At 38.4% G+C, this 20,198-nt stretch overlaps 1 protein-coding gene across 4 annotated transcripts in view; it reads left to right on the forward strand.

The window, feature by feature from the left end:
* The window catches only part of Sorcs1 (sortilin related VPS10 domain containing receptor 1), a 475,560-nt gene that overhangs the window by 400,671 nt on the left and 54,691 nt on the right, over positions 1 to 20,198 (forward strand). For all 4 annotated transcript variants that reach the window (XM_071610693.1, XM_027930015.3, XM_027930019.2 and 1 more), the window contains exon 18: positions 11,791 to 11,962. In XM_071610693.1, coding sequence (XP_071466794.1) covers positions 11,791 to 11,962 — 172 coding nt within the window. The remainder of the gene's footprint in view (positions 1 to 11,790; positions 11,963 to 20,198) is intronic.

Genomic DNA, 20,198 nt, shown 5'->3' on the forward strand with positions numbered 1-20,198 from the left:
GTCCAAAGGCCAAGAAGCTTGAGACCCAGAAAGAAGCAACATTTAGGTTGGAATCCATAGACTAGGAAATAGCCAGTGTCCCACATTCTGGGACATCAGTCATAGGAATTGTCTCTTACCTGGGGTGGGTGTGGGGGAGACTATCAAACTGTCAGACTTTCTGTTCTCTTCAGACCTTCACATGATTAGTTTAGGTCTACTCACATCAGGGAGAGCAGTCTGCTTGTCTACCTATATAAATGTTAATCTCATCTAAAGACATCCTCACGGAAACACCCAAAAAAATGTTGAACTAAATATCTGGGCACCTGTAGCCCAGTCAGTTTGACATTGAATTAACTATCACCAGTGATTTAAAGGAGTTCTATATTTAGCTGTGATAAAGGCATTTTGGTTAGGATAAGGAAAATAAGTCTTTTCTTTTAAAGATGTATAATGTCTGTGTTATGTGCTTGGATAAGAAGTATACATATTGAAAACTTTTGAAGATGAGTAAATGAGTACAGTATTGATCATTGTACTATTTTCTCTCTTTTGTGTCTGTTTCCAAATTCTCATATAAAAAGGTTAAAATGATAGGAAGAAAAGGGAAGGGAAGGAGATGGGAGGGAAAGAAAAGAGAAAGAAGAGGAATTAAGATCTTAACAATAATCTAGGTCTATTTGTCCAAGTTTCTTTTCATTTCTAATGCCAGCTGCAGGATACAGAATCCACTGCAGGAAGTGAAATTTTCATTTATGTACTTCTTTATTAAATTTTTTTAATATTTTAAGTTTTAAAATATTAAATATTTTTATAATATAAACCAAATTTTATAAATTATTATTCTAAAGGAGTAAAAGATGCAGAAATGGACTTTGACTATTCCTATGTCTCATGTTAGGGATTCCTTTGGATGAAGGAATACCTTTGGATGAAGGAATAAACTATGATTCATTTAAATAAAAGCACAAAATATGAGGAAAATGTAATAGGTCAGAGAGGTCTATAGCATCTAGTACCTTGGAGAACAAAATAAAAAGGGCTAATTATTTAATTAAACTTAATGGAGAAGGAAGGCAAAGACAAAAATATTTGATTATTTGAATGTACCAGCATGTTTGGACATTGTAAAGAGCACTGGGGATCCCTAAAGGTAATTTAAGAATTGCTTATTTCCACCACCAACTCAAATCAGTCCGAGACATTGTATTATTCTCTCTTTGGTGTTAATGAGAGGAATCTGAAGCTCAATGGGTCACAGTTGTTCCAGATCTGATGCAATCACAGGAATAAGATGGAGTGACCTCTTACTTTTCAGTTTATTGAGATTGTATAAGTCCTGAATATACTGACTTATATAAAATGAAACATCAAATGATTAAGTTACAATTTCCTATTCAGAAGCATTTATTGCCTGTGCCCTTGAAAAATTACAGTTTCCGTTGATTTGGTGATAAGTGTCCGGGTTACATAAATGTGTATCAATGCAATTGTTTATGTTCAATAGTCAAAATCAGAACATAGTCTCCTACAGTACAACCTGCACCCTCAGGGTTATGTTCTTATCAATGAGCATTAAAGATAGCTTCTGACCCCAGGTGATTTTTATTAGGTTGCTGTCCACTGGGTTTGTACATTCCATTCAAACATTTTGCACAAAAGCATCAGCATCAGTCTAAGAGCTTATGTGAAAAAAAACATGTGATAAGTTCTAGGCATCAGTAGGTATGACCTTCACTTCTAAGAATGGTGCTCATAGGTGGAGGAGTAACCACTGGATTAGGGTCCTATAGGGGTCAGTCGGAGGGAGAGGTGTCAGTAATAAACTCACTGATCAGTGTATCGCGTGAGTCACTCATTTTGCATGGGGGAACTGGAAGACCTTCAGTTGGGACAAGGGCCTGAGTCATCTTATAAGACCTCACAACATCAAATTCCCATGTGCAGTGTTTGTAGCCAGCTCTAGAGTTGTCAAGTGGAAAAATGTAGGTGAAACTGAAAAATAACTCTCTGTCTTTCCTAATGTCAGCGCAGCATATCACCTCAGATGTCCCTTGGCTGTGTGTTGATTCAGCAATATTTCATAAGCACAGATTCAGCATGTAATATTGTAGTCACTACAATGCTGCTACCTTTCTATTAAAAATATTTAATTACAAAAGAATTGTATAGATATGTTTTAGGTGTTAAAAAGTCTGCTTGGATCATTACCCGATCCTAGCCCCATTCTCACAACTATTTATTTGGTATTCATGCTTCCACACACTTTTTTTAGCATTTGCCGGTGAATACCTATGCCAAGAAAAAGTATATAAAATTAATTTGGAAGGCTGTTTTTGTGTGATTTGCTGTTTTTATGTGATAGATATTCTGTTTCCCTTTTTAAGTTAAAAACATTTTAAACATCTTTCCAAGTCAGAATATAGAAGGCTACTTTCCATCTCATTTCTTTTTATCCCATGGTATTAAGTATTATAGAATTATTTAATTGTTCCCTTTCATGAACATTTGGGTTGTTTTTTTTTTTTTTTGCCACTATAAACAAGGCTACAATTAACATTCCAATACCATATTACTTGATATTAAAAACACACAAAGCTAATTAAATCTCTTGGCAATGGAGGTGTTTCTGCTAGATTATAAAGCAAATTCCACTCAGCCAACTGGACCTGAGTATTAGGTGGTGCCAAATAGTTCCCTTACAGGGTTTTAAACAGGAACCTCCTGCCCACCTGTTGCCTGTGAGTCCCACAAGGTAGGAATTTGAATTAACTGCCACCCTCTTTAGAGGCAAATGCCAGTGGATTCAGTAAGGGTAAGATGAGGGGAAGCTCAAGTAAGATTTTCCTAGATGAATCAGGTAAACAGGGTCCTTTCTGGCACAAAGAACAAGAGATGACTGGTGACAGGGCCACACTGGTAATCTTCTCATGGCTCTGACACCAGTGCCTGGAAGCTATAGAAGTAAGGAGCCACTGTGCCCCCTGAGTCTCTCCAATGACTGTTTTAACCTGTCCTTGAGAAGCTTGTGCTCAGTCAGTGTAGGATAACCTCAGGACTGGGATGAAGTGCAGAAGAATCCCAGCTGTGGCTTGGCCTGCAGTTAGTGCCTGCCTGCAGGTTACTCCTGGGCTGAACCTCCCAGAATAGCTTCTGGAGCAGAAATGTAGTCAAAACTTGAACTGAGTGGGTCTATTAAACCAAAGGTCACCCTTGTCCGTCCAGGGCAGTAAGCAGACCTCCCAGCATCACCATTTTGAGAGCTTAGTTGGAAGCAAGCAGGAAGACCTTCCTACTTTTTATTTAGTTTTGAATGACTCAATGTATAAATGGTTAGGGTTGATTTCATAATCAGCTTACTACTGTGTGTATAGAGCAGTGTTCTTAGGTTTCACCAAGGTGGAAAAATTCCTGCATATGTTATTAATATGCCAACAGAAAGGCTGTTTTGTTTTTTGTTTTTTTTTTTTTTTTTGCCAGGGGCAAGGGGTACCAGTGATTGAACTCAGGGGCTCTCAGCCACTGAGCCACATCCCAAGCCTTATTTTGTATTTTAGTTAGAGACATGGTCTCACTGAATTGCTTAACACCTTGCTTTTGCTGAGACTGGCTTTGAACACTTGATCCTCCTGCCTCAGCATCCCAGGCTGCTGGGGCATCGGGTGTGCACCACCACACCTGGCTAGAAAGGCAGTTTTTGAGGAGATGCCAAAATGTTTATCAGCTTCACTGTATAGATGTGAACGTTTGGACAATTTCTGTTTCAGTTCTTGGCTAAAACTTAGAAAAGATGGTTTAAAAAAGAAGTGAGTAAGCGCAGAATATGCCTCCAGGGGGCCGCCATCCTGACTCCTAGTCCACTGGTATCAGGGTTTCTAATGTCCACGCCTGGAGCAGCGAGTCAGCAAAGCCCTGCTGTCTTCCACTGTCAGCTACCTGCCTGGTTCACCTCTGGCCCCTTAAAACGTCCACAAGCCATTTCACATCCCGATGAATAGTAAGGGGTTTGCCTGCTTGGACGGAAAGTGAAATATAATTAAGGATATTTCATATGGTGTAAAAGAGAGAGATTTTTGAATGAAATGATGGAGGGTTTTCCATCCAAAGCTACCATTGACTGTTATCTTTCGTGAGTGATTTAGTTTCTTTGAGCCTTAGTTTTCTTAACCTATTACATTTTGCTATTTGCCTTCAAGTGTGAATAACTGTGATACCATATAGAAAGCATGTAGCAGAATGCTGGGCACATGTATTACAAGATACAAATACCATCAATTGCTATCATCTAAGGGTTTCTCTAAGAGTAGAGAAAAAGAGAGGGGTAGGGAACTTTCTTTTATTGTGAATCTGTAGCCCAGACATCTATTTGATGCCTGGTTGTCACTGCAATGCTGATATCTGGGACATTTTTCATCTAAACCTCTGCTATGCTGTCTATAAAACAAAAAGAAGTACCCCCATAGGCGCCTAAAGTCATGTAATTAGAAAGTGATGGAACTGTGGTACACCAAAACACATGTCTATCTTCCATGCCATTTTGACCAGAAAACTCATTTACCTGACTGCTAAACATGTTTCTTTTGCTCAAACAAAATGACAACCATGTTAATTTCATATTCTGTTGCATGTAAATGCTGAAATAACCTCAAATTCATTCCCCTTTTTTCTCCACCAGTATCTATAATTATCTCAGTTTGCACATACACAAGCACAGCCTCATTGAGTTATACCTACATATGGTTAAATTTTGTTTATAGTGTGTTGGAACCAAGGAACACACTGCAAATTTAAGTTGCTAAATTAACTAGGACATTGCTTGTTTCATGCCAGTAGTAAAAGATTCTGTAAATATCAAATAAAGTGGCACTGGGTTGGTTTGCTCTAAGAAAACAAGATAATCTTCTCAAGGGACAGATTTCTTCTTGCTATTAAGTTGCAGTTATTTCTAGATGTATTTTTTTTTTAAAGTGCATGTAGAAATTTCTTTCTGTGGAATTTCTTTATCGGAGCCATTAATTCCTCATGGAAGAATGTTCAAAGACAACTCTTACTATTTCTCAGGGTTAGTTTATCAATATATGATGGGGATATTTACTCATGAAGCACAATTTTAAAATGATAGTTTAATTTCTGTCGCTATATAAAATATTTAGTGAGTCCAAGAAAAAAAATACAGACTTAAATTCTATGAAAAATAACAATTTCCATACTATTAACATACATTTTGAATGTTTTAAAACAGGCTTTTATAAACATATTCCTCTCTACATCAGCCATAGAAACACTGAACCCCTATCTAACGTACCATTCCCTTGAATTTGCTATTTCCAGGGACATCGTGAGCTGTGATCTCTTCCCATGTGACTATTCCAGGTGCCCTGTGGGGATTTTGATGTTCTGTCTGATCTCTGTTCAATGAAATTTGTCAGTGTGCATCAAGGAGAATAATTGGCCCTAAAAGTGGTGCATGTGTTTAAAGTCCACAGAAAGGAAATCACTTGCATTATTTACAGACTGATCGCTGCAGGGGACTGTGTAGCTGTTTTCTAGCCAAGAACTCTGCAGTCTCAGTGCGAACACACAATAATTTCTTGTTGATATGAAGTTGACTCCTTAGAGTATGCTTCTTAGCTGAGGTTTCCCATCTTTTCATGGGAAGTCATAAGGATTGGGAAATGAAGAAGATGTGTATTACAGTCATGGACACACACTTCCTCTTATGGTTGTTCCTACCCACATGGAATGGAATTGGCATTAGTGTTTCTCACCCAGGTGCTTTGGCAAAGTGGCACAAGAACAACAAATTAGCCCAGAGTCCCTGGACTCCTAATCATTTTCTGTCTGACCTTGTGCAATTCTCTAAGCTATCTCCTTTTCCTGATGTGCAAAACAAGGGGATTAGATGATCTTTGAGATGCCTTCAAACTCTAAAATTTCCTTGATCAACTGAAATGATTCAATAGTAGGCTTCCTTGGACTGCAGGTGTTCAAAAAAAGGAAACATGTTTCTGTAATTCTATTGACAATGAATTGACTCAGATTGTGGATCCTATGAGCCAGTTCTCATGATTCTTTATATTAAGCCATTTAGTCAAGTGTGGCCACATGCCCCATTTTATCAAGCTTGTGTTCAAAAGGAAGTCCCATTCCATTTACTATTCAAATTAAATAACTTGTGCTTTCATCTTGCTTAATGCAAGAGCCACTTTATTCCATCCACTTGGTCTTTTGTTTCATTCCAGGCCCTTATCCCTAGGTCTGCCTACTTGGTTTAAAGTAAAAGTTCAGAGAGTGGTTTTGCCTTCAGGTAAAGAACTTGGAAGACCTCCCTAGTCAGCCAAGGACTTTCTAAATATTGCTATTAGGGTTGTTGCATAGGATGATTGTTGATTCATGGGCACATTGCTATCCCTGAGCATGCCTTATCACCTGGATTCCAATTAAAGCATCTTTGAGCTGCCTATACCTACACACAATGGATACATATAGCCAGCCACCAGTAAGGCCTGTCAGCTTGGATGTCTGGCACAGTCCCTTTTCATTGAAGATGAGGAGACCTGGACTCCCCCACCACTGCTTTCCTGGGGGCAGTTTCTCTCAGTAAAGTGGTGGAAGAACCTATCTCTATTCCACTGTTAAGCCCTACTACTGCTGACAGAGGTCTGTAGGTAATAGCTCTTTCAATTTACGCACATGAACATATACATGTTGCTGTTTCCTCATTACATGCATTGTTAAGAGTAGTGGGTCTAGGAATATTTTAAGTCTTAGCCACACACTGTACCCAGACCCAACCCCCTTCTGTGTCCCTAAGGCTTGCTCTATTTCCTACTTCATTAAGTCCAGTATCATTAGAACAAAGCAGAGTTTTCCCTTGAAACCAAAGCACATAGTCCAATCCACAAAATGAAACTCTTTTATTTTTTTCTTATTGTGAGTGCTAATATGGGAAACCATCGCTCAGTGGCAATAATATCCATCTGGGTACAGCAAGAACTAGAGTTCCAGTTTACCTCGGTCATTACATGTTCTAATTCCTATGGAAAAAAAAAAGGAAGATGCATCTTTACATCAAAGCCTGATTTCTCAGCTTATTTTTTAAAGCATGAGTCAAAGTGTAAGAGGAGGAAAGAGCATCCCACATAGAATGAAAAACAATTGAGAATTTGGTTCCACAACACTAGTTTTAACCTCCAGGGTAGTGGCATTTAATCCTGGCTGCAAGCTAGAATCAACGGGGGACTTAAAGTGAAAACAAAAACAAACTGATGTCCAAAGTTCCCAATTAAATTCAGATTCCTAGGGGAATGTCCTAGGCATCATACATGTATAAAATGCCCTCAAGTGATTCAAAGGGTCAGACAGAAGTGAGATTTCTGCATCTTATGGAATGTCAAAGAGATAGGTGTACTCTCATATTCATTGCAACGTTACTCCCGTGGGCAAAACATGGAAGCCAAATAGGTGTCCATTAGTAGTTGAATGAATAAGGGAAATGTAGTATACACAGTGGACTACGAAGAAGTCTTTAAACAGAATGACCCTCAGTCATTTCCAACAACATGGATGGAACTAGCGGACATGCTGCCAAGTGAAATAATCCTGGCACAGGAAGACAAACACCACACGATCTCACTTGCTTACATGTGGAATCTTAAAAAATTTCTGCCATAGAATCAGAAGAGAAAGGTGTTTACCATAGTGGGTAGATGATAGTGAAAAGGGAGATGTCCTTTAAAGCATACCAAGTTGTAGTTAGACTGGAGAAATGAGTTTTAGTGATCTGTACGGGACCACAGTTAATAACAACATATCGTGCATGTAAGATTTTCCAAAAAGATAGATTTTTAATATTCGCACCACAAAAAAAAATAACTTGATGTTTATGTTTGTTACCTTCATTGAATCTTTCTACAATGTCTATATTGATTACATTGTACTCTATAAATATGCAGTTATTACTAGATTTGAGATCTGCTGAGCTTACACAATACTCTTACCTTAATAAGTGAATAGTCATAAATACATGTAGTCCGACCACACCACCCCAAATTCATAAGAGGGAAAAAAAAAAGGCTGAATAGAAATATCTGCAGTATGAAGACTCACAATGCTTCTTTCCAGGTTTAGTCTCACAAAGAAGAAAATATGGCCTTCATCTTTTTAAAAAAATTGTCCAGGCAGCACAGAAGCAAAATGAAAGAAAGTATGGGTAAAAAGGAAGAGGTGACAGAGTCATATCAAGATAGGAAGGAGGAGAATGGCTGAAACTGGGGGTGTTGGAGTAATAAGGCAGTCTCCACTGATGAGCTGTAGGTAATATCAAAGGCACATTTGCAGAATATTTCCTTTTCAGTAATTGTACAAAGACTCCCTTGCCATTACAAAGCACTTTTCTTCTTGGCAGATTGAAGAATGCTTTACCAACTAAATGCATCTCAGTAATATCCAGAGCTCAGGTCCAACATAATCACAAGTTGCCTTGTTATTACGGAGGTAGCAGCCCCATTTAATAACATATTAAATGCATTATTCATTTATGTAACTCAGACCCAGGGACAGCTGCTGGGATGAAAATAGAACCATTCTGTAATGCAAAAAGCAGGTGTGTGCTTACTTGAGTAAATTAACTCTGTATTTCTGCACAATTTTCTTCTAAATTTCAGGGACAGGTCTGGTAGGGCTAATGTGATGCCATTTTCATCCAAGAAATAAAATGGTTTCAGAATGGTTTTTAATGACCATTTTAAAAAAAAAATCATCAACAGCCTTCTCTGTGGCAGAATCCCAGGAGGATAGATTCGTGCTTTGGGTTGAAGCAGAGCTCCTGTTGCTGCAGGATTTAGGAGAACCTGAGGTGATGATTGGTTAGAATGGGTGACAAACAAAAGAAATACTCTGCACCTCATGATGCCAGTAGCAGTGGTGGGCCAGTGCTTCTGGTGCTGCTGGCCAAGATGGAGCCACAGGTGTGTTTGATGCTATGCAATTAAAAAACATAACCTGCCTTTAGTTTGCACACTGCCACACCTCTGAAACCAGCAGGCAGTTTCTAATGCACAGTTAAACTCCCTGAGATGCCATGATTATTCCGGAGGGTTTTGCTGGTCATTTTCTTGCTACCATTGCTGTTACCAAAATGTTATCATTCTCCAATGTATGCACCATGGGAGGGTTTTTTTTTTTCCCCTCTTTCCTCTCCCACCTGCCCTTATTTTCTCTCTTAATCAGTTTACACTCATAAAAACATAAAAAGGGATTTCTTTTCTAGGCTGATGTTCAAATTGCTCATGCATGACAATGACCCAGCAGAATGGGCAGTGATCTAAGTGCTGGAGCTGGAATTTGGAGGCTGCCCATTCAGCTAGGTGTTAACTTCTTAGTTGATGGATTATGAGGAGAAGCAAGGACTCCCAGGATAGAGATCAGCACTGCTCATTTGGTGGGTGAGTGGTGAGTGTTTGGGGCAGCAGTAATAACTGATGCTATGCTGGTATGTCAACATGTAAACTGATGCAGTCATGCCAGTGAGGATTTCTAGATTCTCAGCTCTGCTTATTTGAGCACAAGGAGACCCTCAAGGAGCTTTAAAGTTTATACATTTCTCAGGAATCCTGTGAAATCATGCAATTCAAAGAATTTCTATTACATGAATCATGAAGACCTCTTTAGGAGTGTAGATGTGGGTCAGTCTTACTACTGTAAAGAGGCAGTTCAGGGTAATAGTAAAGAGAGGATGTGTTACAGGGACAAATAATCCAAATTGGCCATGCAACAGGACACAGAAGCAGAAGGAGCAGAAGAAAAGAAGTGGTTTCAAGAAGATTAGAAAGACATTTGGATGGAGCCGAGTAAGCTGGCTGGGGAGAATCTTCAGAAAAAGTAGAATAAAATCATCTTGTAGAGGGCTTATGTGAAGAATTATAGGATTCACAGTTTATCTGGAGGGCATTTGGAAACCATGAAGCTTGTGAACAGGGAAGAGAAATAACAATACTAACTGAAAATAGTTGAAAACATTTCACAAGTACTTGCTAAGTGATAGGGCAGTTTTCAGCAATCTGGGTACATTAATTCATGGAATTCTTGCACCTACCCCATGACATGAGTTGAGTATTAATGGTTGACCTTGTGCTGATCCATAATGTCCAAAGTGCTTTTGCAAATTTCTCATTGATTTTTTAACCCTGCTTTTAGCTTGTCAATCCTGAGATTCAGGAACGGAGGGAAGGACATTGGCTAGATGTAAATGAATTGGAAAACTGCCTGCAGCTCAGATAGATCCAATCTATTGCCAGTGTTGTCAAGTTTTCCTGGAACCTAGTTTTACCCATTCTTTCATGTACTGCGTGAACTTTTCATGGTATAGTCACCAAGCTGAGTAGTTGTGACAAAGACTATGTAGCCTACAAAGCAAAAGGCTTATTAGCTGGCCCCTTAAAAGTTTGCCAACCTCTGGTCTAGTATATTTTGATTTCTTCCAATTTATGTTCTACCACTAACTCTGGAAAAGTGAATTTGAGAAATCAAATATAACTACAGGGGTTGCTGAGCCCCTCGGGGTAAAAAAAAGATGAATTGGTAATGCTGAACCTCAAAGTTCTTAAAGGTTGGTCATCCTGAATATATAGATTCTAATTTACCATGAAGCTGATAAATTTCTAATAAATTGAAAGGGACATATTTGTAAGATAATTCATTTATTCTTTTATTAGAGCTAACATGAGAATAAGCAAAAGTTTGAAGGATTTACTCAGAATGCAAAAACTGAAGCCTCCTTGGTGTAAGGTTTCAATAGTTCAATCAGTATACCTTCTCAAGAAATGATTAGAAATTACCAGATTTAGCCAGCTTTTTCTGTACTATGCCATTATTGTAGCATCCTTTCTCTGAATTGTAAGTTCCCTTGCCATCTATGCAGTAGTCCCCCTTTATCCACAGTTTCACATTCCACAGTTTCAGGTACCCATGATCAACTGCAGCCAAAAAATGTTAAATGGAAAATTCCAGAAATACATGTTTTATTAGTTTTCAACTGTGTCTCATTCTGAGCAATGAGGTGAACCATGCCTAACTCTACATCACAATGCCTTTGTCATTCAGCTAACAGCGTCTCATCATGTAGCCATTGTTCACCTCCCATCATCATAGGAAGATACTGGGAGTTCAATAAGATATTGGGAGAGAGAGAGGGAGACAGAGAGAGACCACATTCACACCAATGTTATTATAGTCTATTATTGAAATAGTTCTCTTTTATTGTTATTTTTGTTAATCTCTTATTGTGTCTAATTTGTAAATCACACTTTCTAATAGACATATGTGTATAGGGAAAAGCTTGTATTTATCAGGTTTGTTACTACTCATAGTTCAGGCATCATTGGGGATCTTAGAACATATTCCCAGGACTGTATTATTCATTCTGGTTCTTAATTATATGTTCTTTAAATGATCTCCTTAATTATCGATTTATGTCTCTTCATCCTGATTTTTGACTTAGTGTAGGGACAATGTCTTCCACTGTGTGCATTTCCTATAATGAAGAAAGTGAAGAAGTGATTCATCAGTTGATTTGATGAATCAAAGAAGTCAATTAAGATGCAAATAATAGATAACAATTTGTTGCTCCAATTATTTCTCTCTATTGGAAGCTAGATATGAATCAGCCCTAATGCTCAGAGTAAAAGGGGAGGTAGGTGGGTGATGGCCCTGATGGTCCTCAGGGCCAAGCAGCCCAGTGTAGTAAAATCGTGGGAGTAATCTTCTTTGTAAAGAGCTAGTTGACAACTTGAGCTTTTCTCCTTTCAGGTATAGAAAGGTGGTTTCCAATAACTGCACTGATGGCGTGCGAGAACAGTACACGGCCAAACCACAGAAGTGTCCAGGGAAGGCCCCTCGTGGGCTCCGGATCGTCACTGCAGATGGAAAGCTGACAGCAGAACAGGGGCACAATGTCACTCTCATGGTGCAGCTGGAAGAGGTAGGCTGATTCCTGTCTCCCCCTCTCACCTTCTAGAGCTGGTGATTTTGTTCTAACAAAGCATAGTTTCCTTTGCGTATCTTTTTTAACCTTCTCATTTTTGATGCAGTTGTTTTTTGGTCTTTTAACTTTGCTTTATTGGCACTTTCAGCAAAATATATTCTCAGGATACATTAACAGTATTCCCAGAGTAATTTAACCCACACATATACTCACCAACCTAAAAGATGCTAATGCTTTTGCCCTCTCAGCCTCACTTCTTGGCTTTTTTTTTTTTCCAAAGGGAACAGGCTGGTCAAACATACATCACGAAGGCCAATCTAAACATCACCAAGTCTAATATCTTTGACAGTTGAGAGCTTGTATTTTGGTAGCACCTGAGGGATATCATTATAAGCATCAATTATTTTTTGCCAAACTATGGTTGTCTAAAATTTCTGACTACATAGATGGCAGATAAGATGAAGTTTCTCCTATGAGGTTTAGAATGCACACAGGATTTTTGTCATCTTGTAAATGAAGAAGGCCTCCCAGGGATAAGTACTTTCATTACATTATTTCAGTTATTACACCAGGCAGTCCTACCTTCAACCATATTTTGGGGGAAGCTGAAATGTGCCCAGCACTGTACTGGGCCAAACAAATAAAAAGGGATTTTAAAAGTCAATATTAAATATATACCATTGCCTTCCAGTTTCCTCTTCTGACAGTTCTTGGCTTCAGGTCTTTGACATGCATGGACTCCCCTGGAGAGCATTTTCAAATGCTGTGTTTTGGTCACATCCCCAAAGATTTTCATTTGGAGAGTTGGCATGGGGCCTAAGAATTCCTTTTTGGAGCAAGTTCACAGGTTATGCCTTGTGCTTGGAGGAAAACAAACAAAAACAATGTCAGTGTTTTTGGGAGAGGACAAATAAGGAGAGAACAAAATCATAGGCTCTGGGGCATAACTTGAAAGAAAAAGGTGAAGTAATTAGGATTGCTTTGTCAGGTTACATCAAAATTATTTGTATTTTTGTTCCTCTGGGATAAATGAATATTGAGTTTGAAACTGTGGCTTAGATGATGCTTTTCCTTCTAGTCCAAGAGATACTTAAAAACCAGTGCTTTAATCTAATACTTTTTTCCTAATATTCCTAAATGAGTGCCTTTCAAGACCAATATTCTAAATACTGAGATTTCCCCAAAATCCTGTATTGGAACTAGAATTATACAAGTTAATTTAGGTCAATTGGAATTGCTTGTATTTCACATAAATAAATTCTGTGGGGACTTCTGCCTGAGGCTATGACAGATTAGCTTGCAGCAAACCAAATCAAGAAGACTGGGAAGCTAAGTTCTCTTCTCGAGAGATGAGGGATTCGATGGGATTAGTACAATATTTTATCTTATATTTCTCTTCAAGAACTTTGTCAATTGATATATTATACTATATAGTAGGCTTGGATTTCAGATTCCTAAATAAGACCAGACAGAAAGTGTTGGCTAAAAAGGAATAAAATAATAATAATAATAATAATAATATAAGAAATAAAGGAAATGAGTAGTAGAGCACTTGCTTAGCCTGTATGAGGCACTGGGTTTGATGCTCAGCACCACATAAATAAATAAATAAATAAATAAATAAATAAATAAATAAATAAATAAATAAAATAAAGTATTGTGTCCATATACAACTAAAAAAAATGGTAGAAAATGATGAAATGATAGGTAGGTCTAACACAGATGGAATTATAGGCCTAGCAAAGAGGGACATAAGGAGCAAGCATCACTTCTGAAGAAATAGTGGCTAAGAATGTTCTTAGAGTCAAGAAATGGAACAGAGTCAAGAAACAGAGGTATATAAAAATATATGCTTATGTATTATCTAATGAAATGAATATATATGTGTATGTGTACTTACAGAGAATGTATATATATATTTCAGTAACAAATACATAAATATCAATAAACAAATCATAGTCTTTTCAATAATGGTGCTGCAACATTGAATATCTTCATGGGATTTTTTTTTTTTTTAAAGAGAGAGTGAGAGAGAGAGAGGTAGGTAGAGAGAGAATTTTTTAATATTTATTTTTTAGTATTTGGCGGACACAACATCTTTGTTTGTATGTGGTGCTGAGGATCGAACCCGGGCCGCACGCATGCCAGGCGAGCGCGCTACCGCTTGAGCCACATCCCCAGCCCCTCTACATGGGATATTGAGGCCATTGACTATCCTGTGTCTTCCCATAATACGACAAATAATTCTCACTGGACTGTCAATCTAATTTTGAAAGATAAAACCAAATTTTCTAAAAGGAAACAAGAGTATCTTCATGACCTTGAGTTTGACAAAGATTTTTTTTTTTTTAAAGGAAACAAGCCACTGGGCATAAAGAATCTATGGTTTAGAGCACATTAACAAATACTATATAAAATAAAACAAAATATAGTCCTTTGTCTTTAGATCTTTTTTGGGGAAAAAAAAATCTCTGTTGGATTCTTAGGGAAGAATTCATTTCCTAGACCAACCCTCTACTCTGTTTACCTGCATTGTATATTTCCCAGAGACACATGGAACCTGATTATGATTCCCCAAAAGGTATCTCTTTTGTAGAAGTAGATGCTTATTCTGTTGCTCCATTTCTTAGAACATAGTAGAGCACTCTCTGAAGTAAGTCCTTTGGCTCCTGGTCAGCTCAGACTTTTGCACAAATGAGGACACACTTGAGGGGCATGGCCTTATCTCAGTTCCATCTAGCTTTCCAAATAACAATGATTATCAGGCATTTCACAATGGGCTGCCTGACATGGGAAAATGGGAACAGACTGGGTGACCTGGTACTAAGATGTGTGAATTCATGCCTTCTGCTCTCAGGAAGGGAAAAAAAATATTAAGTCAATTCATTCCACTTGAGTGGGTGAAGCTACATTGGCAGGGATGAAATCTGCTGCCTTCTGCTGTCAGACATGGCCCCTGGATGCTCTTATCTCCTGTGCAGACATGGAAGCCAAGACAACTGACTCCCATCAGGAGGCCCTGGAGACCACACATTTGAATATGGGATTCTGTGCTTATTCTTCACAGACTCTTGCAGAAACAACCTCAGTTTTTCTGTTGCTCTCTTGATTATGCACATAGGCATGTGTGATAAATGTAATGAACAAGGAAGAGTAAAGGTCTCTGTGTATCCAGGGAGCAATGAACTTTGGCACAATTAATGACAATTTGGATGTACATGTATTGAGCACTATCAGTTCTAGTTTGCAAGTGCATCACTTGGATTATCTCATTTAGATCTCACAATGCTCTATGTAAATAGGTGGTGTCATATTTGCCATTTATAGATGATGTAGCTGAGGCCCAAAAAAGCGAAGTAACTTAGCTGAGATCATACACGTACTAAGTAGTAGATTCAGGAGTCAAGTTCAAGCTTGTAGCATCTTTCTATAGCTTCTCTATGATAGAAAGAAACATTATCTGAGCAAGAACTTCCTGTAGTTTCTATGCCTCTGTAGAAACCCTTGGCTGGGGGCAGATAGTAACAAAGACAAAGAAGTAGAAAGGAAAACCAACACCATCTCTGCCCAAGCCAGTTTGGCCTACAGGTGCTCCTGTATTGTCAGACACTAGTTGGCAAATCTACCAATATTTTCCTTATTTTATGAGATGATTTATACTTTCAGACCAGTTTGTTGAAAAACATTTCAGCAAAGAGAGATACTAAATTCTCTCTTGGGTTTCTCCCTCTTTGCAAAATTATGCCTTTCATGAATGCCTACTTATATCTGACATTGTTGAATTTATTCTAAAGAATATTGAAAATCATAGGCTATAAATGCAGTACCTAAGGAGTTTAGAATCCATGTATAGTAAATCAAATTTCTCCTGTGGCTTAGGTATGAATTAAAATGTAATTGTTTAATAAAAATTAAATCCCAAACTAAAACGATTTTAAAAATTCCCCACAACTGGCAGCACATGTTGTTTCTAAATCCTCCTCAGACATCTCTGAGCATTCACTTCTCACTTGAACTTGATGCACTTAATTTACTTTGGAAATAGTGTCTCACTCATGCCCAGTATCTAGTGCCAAGTGTTATAACAATAGGAATATTTAATGTCATTCCTCTGAAAAATAGCAAGTCTTTCCGGTACCAAAGGGATCCAGAGGTCCCTGCTACCTTATGATGTGACATCATGGTTGTGATTAATGCAGAAGTGGATGAAAGACTCCCCTTCCCTAGAGGGATATTTGTTTTTACTTGTGCACTGAAGCCTGTATCTCTGTTTCATTGTTCAACTTTCTCCTATAGTCTTGTGATCCCTCTTGGGCTTGGAGGATGTATGGGCTGATGAAGCCCTCTTTTTTGTTCTCAATTACTTACATCCAAACCCCTTCACATAGTTTCCATCTCCTCTGCCTATTAACTAAAGCACCATAAGGCTCAGGAAGCAATAGTTAGATGTGTATCTATTTATTTGTTCTTTAATATATATTTTTCTAAGCACCAATTTTATGTCATGTACTTTCCATTCACAAGCAGACTTACTTTAGGTGTAAGTGGGAATACATGTTTTTGAGTTAACTAGGACCTCTGCTGTATTGAACACTATGTAAAAATCCATCCATATGAAGCATAAATGACTAAAAAGTAAAGAACAAAAAAACAAATTTATTGCATCACATTACAATAATATTTTTTACATTCTCAAACTATGAATATCATTAAGGTAAGAATCATGTCACTTCTAGTTGCATATTGATAGAGCACATTTATAGAGAAAAAATAACTCAATAAATATGTGTGGATTTGAATAAGCTTCTCCAGGAAGAACAGAGATAAAGCCCAAACTTGGAAGGAAAAGACTGTTGAAGTTTGAATACCTTACAAAACAGGTTAAAATCTCCATCTGAAATCTAAGTCTCTTCCTTTATCCTCTAATTGTGCATGTCCTAATCGCAACATAGGAATACATGAAGCCAAGCCCAGTGGCCCATGCCTATAATTCTTGCTTCTCAGGAAGCTGAGACAGAAGGATCACAAGTTCAAGAGCAGCCTGGGAAATTTAGCAAGACTCCATCTCCAAAGTGAAAAGGGCTTTGGATGTCATTCAGATGTAGAACACTTGCCTAACATGAGTGAGGTCCTGCATTCACTCCCCAGTTCAGAGAGAGAGAGAGAGAGAGAGAGAGAAGAAGGAGGAGGAGGAGGAGGAGGAGGAAGCAATGGTAGAGAAGATGACCTTGATAAAACTTGATAACATTGCTAAAACCAGAGCAAAGCAGAGAACTTTCTCTTATTGACAATAGAAACTCAAAGGTAAGGTTACCGAGGCTAGCTTGTAATTTCACATATGACAATAAGTAACTAAGCTAGAGTACTGAAGATTTTACCTGTGTAAGAAATTAAATCCCTTCTGCAAATAGCATATGAAGTCACCCTCAAAATTTAGGTAACATAAGTGACTTCCTAACACAGTTTCTATAACATCCCACAGTCTGCCTTACCTGAAGTGTTACTCAGAGGTCAACATAACTGTTGATGAAAAATTTCATTGTCAGCATCCATCCCTTCTGCCTTTAGACTTGTCTCCATATGTATGCTAAAGGAGTGGGGAGCTTCATTAGGATCAGAAAGGCAAAGGAGTGGTCTTGCTTCCATCTCAAACTCATTGTAGCACAACTGAGGAGAATACTCACATGCACATACACACACATGTGGGCATGTGTGTGCGCACACACACATTGTATTTGTTCATTATTGTCTCCGTAAGAACAAAGAACAGTTGATCCAGGAACCAACCAAGAAGGAAGTGGAAGAATCTATGAGGTTGTGTCTAAGAAGCCAAACCTTTTCAACTATGCCTGAATCTTACCAAGTCGTTCAAAGATGTTTTTGCACTAATCATGCAGTGAGAGGTGGCATCTCAGCATTTGGAGACTGACTCAGGGTGGATGGTCTCTGGAGCACTGACAAGCACGTGATGAGCCTGCAGACCTTCAACCTGATAACTCAACTGCACAGAGAAATCCAGTGCAAGAACCTGTAGGCACAGGGTGGTTGGTGAAGGACCAAATCCATCTCCAGAACTCAACACAATTTGGGAGTAGTGTCTGCATGTTACAGAAAATAAATGACATCTGTTTTATACAGCTGTAAGAATAAAGAGATGCCATTTTGTACATACTTTAAGACTTTAAAATTAAATCTGAGGCAAGAGACTAAAATTAAAACTTTGATTGGTATCTCGTTGTTTCAACACTTCCATTTACATACAAACACTGAAACTTTAAAAGGAAAATTCATGGTTACAATTTCAGTGAGATTTAAGTGAAACCTGAGGGCTGTGTCCTCATTAGATGGATTCCTATGAGCCATAATTTCACTTTCACGTACATTGAAAGGCTGATGGGGCATGGACGTGCCCACAGTGTGATAACACTCCGTAAATATTGCAGGGTGCTGATCACCATCAGATGGTAGAGAAGATGGCCTTAATAAAACGTGCTGTGAGATGCTCCTTTGTTTGAATTCATGACAGAAATTGACCTACTTTTTCATCTAGAAGAAAGGCTATTTGGAGCCTTTAGAAGTAGCACAAAAGGTTGGCAGACAGTGTTAAGTTGGGGCAGATATCAGATTCAAGGCCAGCTCAGTTCTGACATACAATTCTCAGTTGTTTTCTCCTTCTACACAAAGAAGCAAGAGCTGATTTCAATGAGCCATAAAATTTGAGACTTTTCTGTGTATTATTGCTTACTCCATTCAGCTTTACTCTCTTTAACTCTAATGAGGCAATTGAGCCACTTCATTTCTCTTCCCGTGTTGCCTGAGGTTACAAAGGAAAGAAGGAAATGGGGCAGGCAGTATGGGTTGTCTTTAGCCAGAGGCCTAGTGTCTAAAGTTCAAGTTGCATTGGTATTGGGCTCCATTGTTCTTTCCTCTCAAAAGCAGTACACAAAAGTTGGGGTATTGCTGTTCCTTGGGGTCTCAGAGGAGAGATGTTTGCTAAGAGTTTTGCTCTGCCATGACCAGCAAAGGGAGATACCTGGCTGATTACTGAGGGTTTCAGCTCAATGAACATCCTAGGGCCTAGAGTCCTGAAATAGTCTTCAGTTTGGAATTTTATCCTCCTAGCCTGCTTGATTGAGGCTCTAACGTCCCACATCATCCACAGGGTGGCATCCACCCTCCAGTAAGGGCTTCACCACACCTGCCAATCCTTGACTGTGGATAACTTCCTCCAGCTCAGGCTTTGCAGTTTACCATTCATTATTCTATGCCTCAGCCTCAGGAGCTCAGTGTTCAACCTAATCCATAACTGATGTGCAATGGAAAATTTCTACCATGTCACAGCAACACTTGAGCAAGTGCTGCACCTTCACCAGAGCTGAGATGATCCCAGCAGCCCAAAGATGTATATAGGATATGTATGTGTGGGTGTTCAATACCATCAATGACAAGAATAATGGAATTATAAAAGTCACTGCCTATCTGAACTAGAAGTAGCAATGAGGATCCTTGGGTCTGCCCATCTTCAATTTACAGGCAAAGAAATTGAGATCCAAATGTTTAAAGTATTTCAAAGGACATGCAACTATCACTTCTAGCTGACCTCTGCAAGGCACCTCTTCCACATGTAGCACCCCCCTAGACCTCTATAAACTCACTTTGATTCCACAACAGCCTAATAATTTAGAAAGGGGATGAAGCAACTTCAAGGTAAGAAATGATGCATCCATTTCATAGAAGGGGTTGTGTCACTTGGTTAAATCCACCAAGTAATGACAGGCATAAAAACTGAAAGGTATGTGAAAATGTCTACAGCAAAATCTTCAAATAGCGATTCCACAGCTGTTATGGTAGTCTTGGTTATGTGTATGTGTCCAGGAATTCTCCTTGATTAAGATGATATTCACCAATCTGTTGACAATCTCCTTTCTAGGTGGCAAAATTGTGTGCAGTTTTAATTTTCTTTTTCATCATTTTTTGACATTTCCCCAATGAATACACCATGACTTCTCTCTCTGTTTCTTTCTTTTCATAAAGCTTACATATTTCTATTACATCTTTTACTACTAGGAAAATCTGGTTGCCCAGGTTGATTCCTAAAGGAATCTTCCTACTACTCATTTAAAAAAATGTAATTCTGTTCTTATTACATAGTTGAATGTTTTACTTTATGAGTGATTTAAAAAGTCACTCAGAAACATTTATAAGATTTATGTCCCTTGGTAACTCCCTAGTT

Source organism: Marmota flaviventris, chromosome 4 (genome assembly GCF_047511675.1).
Source record: "Marmota flaviventris isolate mMarFla1 chromosome 4, mMarFla1.hap1, whole genome shotgun sequence".
NCBI lineage: Eukaryota > Metazoa > Chordata > Mammalia > Rodentia > Sciuridae > Marmota > Marmota flaviventris.